This window comes from Penicillium oxalicum, chromosome VI (genome assembly GCF_001723175.1).
Source record: "Penicillium oxalicum strain HP7-1 chromosome VI, whole genome shotgun sequence".
In the NCBI taxonomy this organism is placed as follows: domain Eukaryota; kingdom Fungi; phylum Ascomycota; class Eurotiomycetes; order Eurotiales; family Aspergillaceae; genus Penicillium; species Penicillium oxalicum.
This window is the reverse complement of record NC_064655.1, coordinates 1,208,503-1,220,129: the sequence shown is the minus strand read 5'-3', so window position 1 is coordinate 1,220,129 and position 11,627 is coordinate 1,208,503. Positions and strand designations below refer to the sequence as shown.

Sequence of the window (11,627 nt, the reverse complement as noted above, 5' to 3'; positions counted from 1 at the left end):
TTATCACCTTATTTTCCAATCCTCTTTCTCAGTAAAAGCATGAGAGATGTCAAGGACAGCGACTCCTGCTTTGCCGCTGCATAATGCACCCAATTCGGATTCTCCAAGGCCTTCCGCGACACCATTAGGGGTGAGGCCAGATGCGCCCTCATCGGTACGTCCCTTCCTCAACTCTTGCAACTGGATCCTTTTGGAGGCCAAGCAATCCACCGAAAACCTACCCTTTTAACCCATTCTTTCTATGGTTGCTAAATTTTGCGCATCGCCCGTTCTAGATTTCAACCTCCACATACTCATGGCTTGAGCCTCATGAGACTGCCGACAGACTGCACACCTCCCTCCACCATGGCCTGACTCCCTCAGAAGCCGAAATTCGCCTAGCCCGAGATGGGCCAAATGAACTTCCTCACGAGGAACCCGAGGCACTATGGCTGCGATTCGTGAAACAGTTCAAGGAAACACTCATCCTGCTCCTCCTCTCCTCGGCGGGGATATCTTTCATCATGGGCAACTATGATGATGCTGTGAGCATTACCTTAGCTGTGACGATTGTGGTGTCAGTTGGCTTTGTTCAAGAATACCGCTCAGAGAAATCTCTGGAGGCATTGAATCGTCTTGTCCCGCACTACGCTCACTTGATTCGCGATGTCCCTTCCCCAGCGTCAGCGGTACCCGAGTCATCTGCGACTGGGCTGGAAATGGATGATCTCAAGGTCAAAAGCGCCGGCGCCGCTTCGGCCGCAATTAAAGCCTCCACGACTGTTCCCGCCGTCGATTTAGTACCCGGAGACTTAGTCCTCTTCTCTACCGGCGATCGCATCCCCGCTGATATACGGATTACCGCTGCGACGGATCTTTCAATTGATGAATCCAACCTGACTGGCGAGAATGAGCCCGTTGTGAAGTTTTCGGCGGCCCTCCATAGCCATCGCCACGGATCACTCAAAGTTCCCAAGAGCATCAGTCCACCACGCTCGCCATTCTACGATGCACCCGCCAGTGGTGCAGTGGGCGCCGACATCCGGCTGAACGAGCAGCACAACATTGCTTTCATGGGCACCCTTGTTCGTTCCGGATACGGTCAAGGGATCGTGATTGCTACGGGCGCAAAAACCGAGTTCGGAAGCATTTCGGCATCTTTACAAGAGATTGAAAGTCCCCGGACTCCCCTCCAGTTGTCTATGGACCGACTCGGTCAAGAGCTTAGCTATATCTCGTTTGGCGTTATCGGCCTCATCGTTGTCATTGGTCTCATCCAGGGCCGCAAGATTCTGGAGATGTTCACAATTGGTGTTTCTCTTGCCGTCGCGGCGATTCCAGAGGGTCTCCCGATCATTGTGACTGTGACCCTTGCGCTCGGAGTCCTGCGCATGGCCAAACGAGGGGCAATTATGCGCCGACTCCCGAGCGTTGAGACACTCGGCTCCGTGAATGTCGTCTGTAGTGACAAGACTGGTACTCTGACGATGAACCATATGACCGTGACCAAAATGTGGAATTTTGATTGCCATGAGCCCTTTGACGTCCATCATGATATGACCTCGTCCATGGCCCCCGGCCCTGCAGCGCGGACCATCCTCCGAGTGGGAAATATTGCCAACAACGCTCGACTGTCTCGAACACACGCCAACTCTCCGGCAAGTGCGTCTTCCGCAGCTGTTCTTTCCTCTACTATTGACAAAAATGCAACCGCTGTGAAGAGCCGATGGGTCGGCCAACCCACAGATGTTGCCATGTTGGACTTGTTGGACGTTTTGGGTGAGGATGATGTTCGAGACCGGATCCATGCACGCGTATCGGAGACACCATTTAGTTCTGAACGTAAATGGATGGGCGTCATCATCGGCACCAACAGTCCTAGCGACTCCGACGTCGCCTACATTAAGGGAGCATTGGAACAAGTTTTGGCTCGCTCAGACACCTTCTTGACCAAGGACGGCCGTGAAGTCATTCTCGACGAACCCCGCCGCAAAGTCATCCGCGACGCGGCCGAGCACATGGCCAGCGAGGGTCTTCGAGTTCTGGCTTTTGCTAGCGGGGCCGTTCGGAATCCGTCCCGCGGCATGCGAGGCTTCGGCAGCCGATCGAGTACTCCCAGTTCCAAGTGCAGCAGTCCGGCCGACGACGACGACCGCTACAATGGTCTGACCTTTGCCGGCCTTGTTGGTATGAACGACCCACCCCGGAAGGATGTGCACAAGTCCATCCGGCGGCTCATGGCCGGCGGTGTCCGCGTTATTATGATTACCGGGGACGCTGAGACCACCGCCGTCGCGATTGCGAAGAAACTCGGGATGCCTGTTAGTGATTCCCCGAGCGCGCGATCTGTTATCCGTGGCGATGAGATCGACCACATGAGCACCGGAGAACTTGCACAGGCTATTGCCACGACCTCTATTTTCGCCCGAACGAGCCCAGATCACAAGATGAAGATTGTGCGTGCGCTGCAGTCTCGTGGTGACGTTGTTGCTATGACGGGCGACGGAGTCAATGATGCACCCGCCCTGAAGAAAGCCGACATTGGCATTTCAATGGGCAAACTGGGTACCGATGTTGCAAAGGAGGCTGCGGATATGATTCTGACCGACGACGATTTCTCCACCATTCTTCGTGCTATCGAGCAGGGCAAGGGCATCTTTTACAACATCCAAAACTTCATCACTTTCCAACTCAGCACCAGTGTGGCTGCCCTCAGTCTGGTGCTGCTGAGCACCACTCTTGGCTTTAAAAACCCGCTCAATGCCATGCAAATTCTGTGGATCAGTGAGTGTACTCTCAATATTGCCTCGACGACAGGCACCACACCTTTTGATCATCGTGTTTGGCTAACTGTTCTCTCTCTCTGCAGACATTCTCATGGATGGCCCGCCAGCTCAGTCCCTTGGCGTGGAGCCCGTTGATCCCTCGATCATGCAACGCCCGCCACGCCCGAAGCACGCGCGAGTTCTGACACGACCCTTGATCCAGCGGGTTCTTACCTCTGCCATGGTCATCATGATTGGCACACTTGCCATCTACATCCACGAGATGGGCGATGTGGATGACGGTCAGCCATTGGGCAAGCGCTCAAGAGTGGTGACTGCCCACGACACGACCATGACCTTCACCTGTTTCGTACTTTTTGACATGTTCAACGCGTTGACGTGCCGCAGCGAGAGCAAGTCAGTTCTGCGGGGAGAGCTGCCGCTTTTCGGGAACAAGATGTTCAATTACGCAGTTTTCGGATCCTTGGCGGGTCAAGCCTGCGTCATCTACCTGCCTTTCCTCCAGCGCATCTTCCAGACCGAAGCACTTGGCCTCGGATCCCTGCTCAAGCTCGTCTGCCTTGCCAGCTCGGTGTTTTGGGTCGACGAGGGACGCAAGTACCTGCACGCCGTTCGCCGCCGGGGTGGCTTAGGCGCTGGCTACAGCGTCAATGTATAATGTGTTTCCTTTGTGTGCATAGTTCCCGCTTGATGCGCGGGGAACGGGGGGTTGGCGTACGAATGCGATGGTGTTGTCCTATCTCTCAGTTCATAACATACATAGTATAATAGAGTTGATCTGTGTGGATCAAGCACATCCGGGTCCTTCAGATACATGGTGACTTGTGGAAAGAAGAACTGGGCTTGTGGGGATGACAACCCTATCGAACCAATCGAGTCCGTCTCAACAGACCACAGGCAACCAAATCAAGAGAGTGGTGGACTCTTCATGCTCGGCTTTCATTTGGGTGTCTTCCAAGAGAAACTCAAGACTAGATCACATGGAAGGACTGATAATCCATCTCTTGAGCTCTGTGCTTTGAACGACGATGCTGTTTTCATTCCTAGAAGTAACTTTCGGATTTTCTGAAGTCTCTCGACTGAAGAGTCAAGATAGCCCCTTCTTGAAGACCACCTGTGAGAAAAAGGCCACCCAGCACTGCACCACTGCCGGCTCGAACCTCAAAAGTCCCGAGATCTCTTTTGAATCGATGTGGGGGATGGGGGACACGTCCCTCCAGTCTCCCATGATTTCTTCAACTATCAGTATTAAATTTTTTTTTTATTTTTTCAAAAAGAATTCTCCACGAAACAGATGAAATGATCCTATACATTCGATCGAATAGTCGCCACGAGAGCCCAATCCCACTAGGAGTAGGCTCTCCTGTAGCAAGACTAAGAACGGTGAAGGGTTCAACGAACAGCGGACCCCTTTCCTGCATCTGGAACCCCGAGATTGAAGAATAAGGTGAGGCTACAAGGCTCGGGACCCTCTTCCAAGACTTCCATCAAACAGGGCGGGGACCCCAGGTGGGCCGTGGGCCCACGGGAATGGATCGGAGGCCACAAAGTACAGAGAGTACAACCACCAAGTGACAGAAGATATAGATGTAGACGAGTTGATGAGACATCCGCGGTAATGGGCTTGGTGCTCTGCGGGTTTCCTTTTGGTACTGTGCCTTACACAAGTGTGCACTGCGCAACGGCTGACGTAAGGGGAGGGAGGATCGATTGGGAAGAGGCTAGGGATCAACTACGCTGGAAGAGTGATGATCTCATGATCTCATATCTTCTTAGGGGTTAAATCAATTCGTCTGCTGGATGGGAGGTGCAAGGAGAAGCCCCCCCCCGGTCTCGGCGGGTGTCTCCAGTAATTCATCAAATTTTAGGGTTCCAGCGAATGAGATTGGCTCTCATCACGATGCGTATCGATGCTCAACTCGGTACAAGGGGGCGTGGATGTGCGTGGGAGAGTGGGCTGAGGAAACAGCGACAGAGGTACCAGAGTGATCTCGGTCAGGCTGGTGGAATAGAGATGAAATCAGTACCTACAGTACAGTTTGACTTGAGAAACGTTTGCTCTACTGGCAAACGGCAATGCACTCCGGGTTGGTCATCCTTGATCCATTTTCGACGGTACCTGAGGCTGGGCTCTCGATCATCGTCGTCAGAAGCAGCAGCAGCAATGGCGGCCCTGCTGGGCTCTGGCACGCCCGAACTCGGCCTCTGACAGCGTTTCCGAGCCAGCCCGACTCGGGAGACTTCGGGAACAGACGGTGGCGGCAAGACAGCACTCTTATCTGAAACCAATCACGATCCGTGTGGGCCTGCCCAGAGGCTAAGTCTATCGAGTGAACCTAACCTCAACGTGGGCTAGTGGCGAGACCCACTTAGTGGCCGACTGAGCCAGTGTTTATCTGCATCCAATCAGAGCTCATGGATAGGAACTATGATCGTCCAATGACTGCGGAGTGATAGGCACATCTTTTTCTTTTTCAATCTTTTGAAGAAGTTGCCCTCCAAGGGATCTCGAATAGGAAGCCAGGGACTGCAGAGTGCAGACTGATAAGCTCGAGGTTTAGGGTTTCATCCATGGCCGTGTGGAGATGATTATGCTGGAACAGCGGAGGAGACACCTCCTCTGTTTTTTGGGGAGGCCGGAAATGTCGCTGACGCACCTCACGGAGCTTTTCTTTTTTCTTTTTTCTTTTCTCTTTTTTTCCTCCTCCTTGGGCCGCTACCAATTTGCCCGTGCTTTTGCTGGCTTCTTGAGAGTTTCCTCCAAAGAAAAGCTTCCGATAAGGACGATACTTGAACGAGAAAAAAAAAAAGATCCTGTTTCCTGTGATCTTCATTGGAGAGTATTCCCAGCGTAGCTTCTGTGGACGGGAATCCTAGGGGGGGGGGGGGGCTGCAGGGTGTCGGCGAGAGAGAAGGTTGACCGTTGTTTGAAGCCTAGTGATAAGCCCTGTAGGTATGGTTGCATCCCCGTGGTCTCTAGGGGGATGATAGGCATGGAGATAGGGAAAGAGATAGACATCTTTCTGCGTGTGAAGGCGGACGACCTGACGTTCATTCTGCAGTTCGTCTCACGGTGCTTTCCGGTATAAATAGAGTCGATCTGTCTCGATGTTCGAAAGGTCAAATTCCCCAGATTTCGAGCCCCGCGAACGGGTGACCATGATCGCAAGTCGTCGGCGGGATGGCTGGTGCCAGCTCCAGCTCGGTCTCGGAGACATGGTCCCCGGGACACTCCAGGATCCAGAAAGACTTGTGTCCTCACGGAGCTGCTACTCAGTCAGCCCAACGGACCGATGAACACAGATACCTCAGTGGCGCAGCGAATGGTCCCCTCCGCGTCGGTTGGGGGGGGGGTTCGTCGACTCGGATCAAAGCTGGGAGGTATCTATCACTATAATGCGCTGTAGGTATTCTCATTGCTTTTTGAACCTCCACCTCTGGGCTGCCATTGTGATGGCCAAGCGTGTCGTTTCTTTTTCTGGTACGATGCGATGGTCGTTGCTCACTGGGCCGGTCGAGGTGTGCCATCCAGCGAGGCATGTCAAGCTGGGTCTTATCATTACTGCTTTCGGGCCTCTCACCCGTACTTCGCACTGAAAAGTGGGCGGGGGCGCGAGGGTCCAGTGCGGTGGACTTTGGATTCGGAAAAGACCCACGGGACTGAGGCAAAATACATTGCCACACCATATCCCTCCAGTTGTGTTTGGGACTGGGGCGATGATTTTGAGTTCCCGGCCACGGGCGATGAAGCCGGCCGTCGACGCTTGATTCACGATGATGCCAGTGAGGATAGTATTCTGTAGATACAGCGCATCTGAATTGGCCGCCGATGGCCACCAGCTGTTGATATTCGAGTTGTGCTAAGCTTCCGTTGCGGCTGAGATTCATTTCGTGGACGGTGCTACTCCTTCGGACTCGAAGAAGATGCACGCGAGCACTAATCACACGCCTGCGGTGGTTTTGACTTTTTTTGTTCTTCCAGATTGATCTGAAACGATGGCTGCTCACGATCGTCCTCAGCGGTCCAGTATGAGAATGGACCCGAGAGGAAGGTTGACAGGGCGTGGGGGCGTATCGACTCAGACGTGGGAGATGATTATCGGGCATTATCAGGGCCCATTGCTAATTGCTGCTGTCATCCACTCCCCCCCCCTCTGTCGTCCGTAGAAATTGAGTGGTCAGGCACTGCCCATTTTGGGGCTCGAACTTTCCTTTCCGTAAGATGGTTTCCTAATCTGGATTTTTCGCATTCTTTTCTTTTTTTCCGTTTTCCATTTTGGGTTTTTCCCGTACCCGCGCCTGGCCCACCTGCAGTATCTTCACTATCTTCACTGCTCGACTATCTGGACTCTTCACTCGTCACTCTGTAGTCTCCACTCTTCAGTCCCGAACAGACGACGACAATCATTCGTGGGCGGGAAAGGAAAAGGTCTCGGTGCAGAAAAAAGTATCATACCAATCCAGGCTTTGGGACACTTGGAGGTGATGAGTGATGACTGGTGCACACGTCAAACCATGTGCCTCTCGATCATTCCGTTAGTCTTCGCCATGCAAGTATACTCTCTGTGTAGTCAAATGCACCATACGTTGATGACGGCAGAAGTCCATCGCCTTTCTGCTCGCCTCCCTTCCCAGGCTCCTCCTAGCTTCGACAGCATATGTATGACATTTCCCACATTCAGCACGCAGCATTAATTTTCATCTTCGGCTCCACCGTGCCAGAATTGGGCCCGATTGTTCGTCCAAAGTGGAGCTGGTAACTCTGCGATGAAGGGCTTGTTTGGTGTCGATCCGAATCTGCGTTGCTTGTTGCGATTGACGACGTATACCCAGGATTTCCACCACTCGTTTGGCAGTGACTTGGCGTGTTTGGAATACATGAAAAAAAAGAAAACAACGAAAATGAAAATAACCTCACGTCTTTGACGACAATATCGCGTTTAGCGACAAGGTTATGCCCAGACTGTACGGCCTGCGCGAAATTGCAGCTCCTGTCTGATAGGGATTCGAGTGCAGCGAATTGGAAGCGAAAGATCATAAGGAATCATGTCACCAAACTCAGTATCGGTATATCAGGACTGTTGTCCCACTAGAATAAGTGCATGATCAGGCAGGAAGAAGAAAAGAAAACACGGAAAAAGAAAAAGAAAAAAAGTAAAAAAAAAAGGGTATGGAGAATTCCCTCTTCGGAGTGGTCTGGTCCCCATTTCCACACATTCCCGGGCCACCTTATTTCGTTCCGTCGCTGGGTTGGCCCTTTCCAGACTCAGAAACCCCGAAATCCTAAATCCTAAATTTATCATTCGATTATCCGGGACGAGGAATAATAAGAATTACGGGATTTCCTCGTGGCGATTCGTTTCTGCTCACACTCGTCCTCTTCTCCACATCCTCCGCTCCGATCTTCGCTGGGTCGGCGGACCTCATTCTCTTCTTGTACAGGCCAATTCCTCGTCTACACCTGGAAACCCACGATCGGTCCATCTCTCTTTCTTTTCTCCATCTCACCTCTCTCCTCCCCCCACATTATCTTTCTCCGCCTGCTCTTGACACCCCCGGACCAGAATCCCCATTGACGACTTCTTCACACCTGGTCACACCTGAAACTCAACCTGCCCTCGAATCGTCTGCCTGTGAAACGTATAGAGAAGCCTCTACTGCAGGGAGCCTCGTCCGCCTCTGATCTCGTCTCTCGAGCTCGCCCGAGCTCTCTCTCTTCCCCCCAGCGACATTCAAGATGTCGTTCAACGGGAAATCCCCCTACGCGCCAGACTATGCCTCCTACGACTGGATTGGCGCCCCATCAAACTATGATCTCTCAACTAATGCTGCCTTGGGTGGTGATTCCCGTACGTGATTCCCTTCGTCACCACGGAGCCGTGGTGATGGACACGCCACATTCGTCTCAGACGATCACTTGAATGCTCTTGAAACTGACCATATCCAACTTTGAAATCATGACAGGCACTGAAAATGTGAACAAGTGGTTCCAGGCTGGTGACCAGGCCTATATCATCGTGGCGTCGGCCATGGTCTTGGTCATGATTCCCGGCCTGGGCTTCCTCTACTCTGGCCTGGCCCGCCGCAAGTCGGCCCTGAGTATGATCTGGGCCTGTATGGCATCCATGTCGGTCATCACCTTCCAATGGTACTTCTGGGGGTACTCTCTCGCCTTTTCCCCCACGGCAACCAACGGCTTCATCGGCAATTTGCGTAACTTTGGTCTCATGAAGACGCTCGCGGGCCCCAGTCCGGGATCTCCGCTGATTCCCAACTTGCTTTATGCGTTTTACCAGGTAAGTGTGCCGTGACAGACAGCCCGTCGTCGCAGCTTACCTTCTCCTCCGTCTCGAGAGAGAGTAGTCCAATCGTCGGCTGACCCTTCCGCTTCCCTCTCTAGATGCAATTCTGCGCCGTCACTGCCGCCATTGTCATGGGTGCTGTCGCTGAGCGTGGCCGTCTTTTCCCCGCTATGGTCTTCACATTTATCTGGGCGACCATCGTCTACTGCCCGCTTGCCTGCTGGGCCTGGAATTCGAATGGATGGGCCTTCAAGTATGGTGTGCTGGATTATGCGGGTGGTGGCCCCGTCGAGATTGGCTCGGGCTTCTCTGCACTCGCCTACAGCATGGTCCTCGGTCGTCGCCAGGAGCGTATGATGCTCAATTTCCGCCCTCACAACGTCTCCCTGATTCTCCTCGGCACCGTCTTCCTGTGGTTCGGCTGGCTCGGTTTCAACGGAGGCTCTGCTTTCGGTGCCAACCTCCGCGCCACGATGGCTTCCTGGAATACTAACCTGACGGCCGCCTTCGGTGCCATTGCCTGGGTGCTGCTCGACTGGCGTCTGGCTCGCAAGTGGTCCATGGTCGGTTGGTGTTCCGGCACTATCTCTGGATTGGTCGCAGCGACTCCCGCCTCCGGTTTCATCTCCCCCTGGGCCAGTGTGATCCTGGGTATCGTGACGGGCATTGTGTGCAACTACGCCACCAAGATCAAGTACTGGATTCGCATCGACGACAGTATGGATGTGTTGGCTGAGCACGGCATTGCCGGTATCATCGGTCTTTTGTTCAATGCCTTCTTCGCGGACGATTCGATCGTTGGCCTGGACGGTGTCAGCACAGGCGCGGGTGTGGGTGGCTGGGTGATCCACAACTGGAAGCAACTCTACATTCAAATCGCGTACATTGTCGCCACCGCTGCGTATTCGTTCGTCATGTCCGCCCTTATTGCTTATGCCATCAATGCCATCCCCGGTCTGAACCTGCGTGCCTCGGAAGAGGCTGAGCTCCTGGGCATGGACGACGACCAACTTGGCGAGTTTGCTTACGATTACGTTGAGGTTCGTCGTGATTACCTTGCCTGGACTCCCCAGAAGCAGGATCAGCTGGAGGACGGTCATGAGATCCCCGCCGCCGAGCGCTACGGCATCGGAGAGCACTCCGAAATGATGCTCGAGGGCCAGCCGCCAAATGGCGAACCCAGCCAGAGCTCGCGTGGTGGCAGTGAAGGAGATATGCATATTCAGGAGGTGAAGATTGCGCCGGCCCCCAGACAGGTCGCCGAGATGACCGGTCCGCACACCCACCGTCCTCCACCCACCGATACGCCGGTCGTGTTGAAGCCCGTCGACGAAAAGACCGACTAGAGCTTTCAGACGGCCTTTATAATTTTGCTTTCCTGCTCTTCCTTTCGTCTCATTTGGCTCACTTCACATGCGCCACGTTTCTCATCGTCTTTTTTTTTCCCGTGCCATCCTATTTGCGCATTCTGTTCGATATCCCTCTGAGCGTGTTCTCATTACCATTTCTGTCTCCTGTTTCGGCCAAATAAAAGCCTGGGGCTTTTTACTTTATTTTTCTTCTACGATCAACATCCCGCTCCACCCTGACAAATCTTTATCACCCTCTGTCGATTCGGCGCGACTTGCATCTCTCTTCTCGCGGACTTGCCTTGTGCAACCTTACCTTCCCCTCAAATTCTCCCTCTACCTCCTTCCACCATATCAACGCCCTGTCTCGGTGAATTCAGATCTTGTCCCCTTACTCCCTCTTGATCCTCTGCCGCACGTCATGGCTAGTGCGGGATGCGAGAGCCATGTCAATTCTTTGGAGTTCATTCGCCCCCCTCCCCGATACTCAAGTTATCTTTCCGATGTGAATTTGCAATGTTTTTGAGCTGTCGATCAAGAAGGCAGTGTTGTTTCAATGTTTGGTCTGGCCCTATAGAGAATTGAGTTTAGACCTATAAGATTTAGAATTTTGGTTCACATCTTTACTGCAATTTCCTGCTCGATTCTCGAGAGCTCGTACCGAATTCAGATACCTGATATTGGTCAAGTGGAGCTGGGTGGGTACATTTAGATATCTCATGGTTTCACCCGAGCTCGCTGGAACAGTTTCCAACCTTGGAGTAGCCCAAATTCTCCGAGGCGGGAGACGACTCAAGGCTGCGGGGGTTCCGGCCCAGCCTAGGCCTGAGGCCGAATGAATGATATTGAGACCAATGGAGGCAGTCCTGGAGTCTGCAGTAGATGGTCAAGGTACGAAAAGGCTCAACATCCGAATGACTAGCAAGAAATCTAGTCTATATATTATACCAATCACAAAGACTAGAAGGGATTCAGATTAATGTACACTGGTCAATTCGCATTGAAAAAATCAAAAGTAAAAAATGTAACACACCCACCAGAGGTGAAGACCTAAAGACCAGAGGCCAAAGAAGACATGGAGAACCTATTATGTACAAAGTAAACGTTCCTAGCGCCTCGACTGTGCTCCGCTATGCAAATAAAATACCTTTTCCCCCCCAAATAGTTTGATGAGAGACATCATGTCCTGTTCCCCGTCATCCTGTCTTTTC

The 11,627-nt window shown here is 52.8% G+C and overlaps 3 protein-coding genes across 3 annotated transcripts; all 3 read left to right on the top strand.

The window, feature by feature from the left end:
- Positions 1-46: 46 nt before the first annotated feature.
- POX_f07724 (Calcium-transporting ATPase 1) lies at positions 47-3,423 on the top strand (the record flags this gene model as incomplete). The annotated part of the gene is made up of 3 exons (XM_050116519.1): positions 47-154; positions 276-2,763; positions 2,849-3,423. 3 exons carry the CDS (start codon positions 47-49, stop codon positions 3,421-3,423), a joined length of 3,171 nt encoding a protein of 1,056 aa, XP_049966658.1.
- A 2,833-nt stretch (positions 3,424-6,256) lies between these two features.
- On the top strand, positions 6,257-6,568 carry POX_f07723 (uncharacterized protein; the record flags this gene model as incomplete). Its single annotated transcript, XM_050116518.1, has 1 exon — positions 6,257-6,568. The coding sequence occupies one exon, from the start codon at positions 6,257-6,259 to the stop codon at positions 6,566-6,568; it is 312 nt and encodes a 103-aa protein (XP_049966657.1).
- Positions 6,569-8,502: 1,934 nt separating this feature from the next.
- POX_f07722 (Ammonium transporter 2) lies at positions 8,503-10,413 on the top strand (the record flags this gene model as incomplete). Its single annotated transcript, XM_050116517.1, has 3 exons — positions 8,503-8,614; positions 8,730-9,061; positions 9,166-10,413. 3 exons carry the CDS (start codon positions 8,503-8,505, stop codon positions 10,411-10,413), a joined length of 1,692 nt encoding a protein of 563 aa, XP_049966656.1.
- Positions 10,414-11,627: the final 1,214 nt, after the last annotated feature.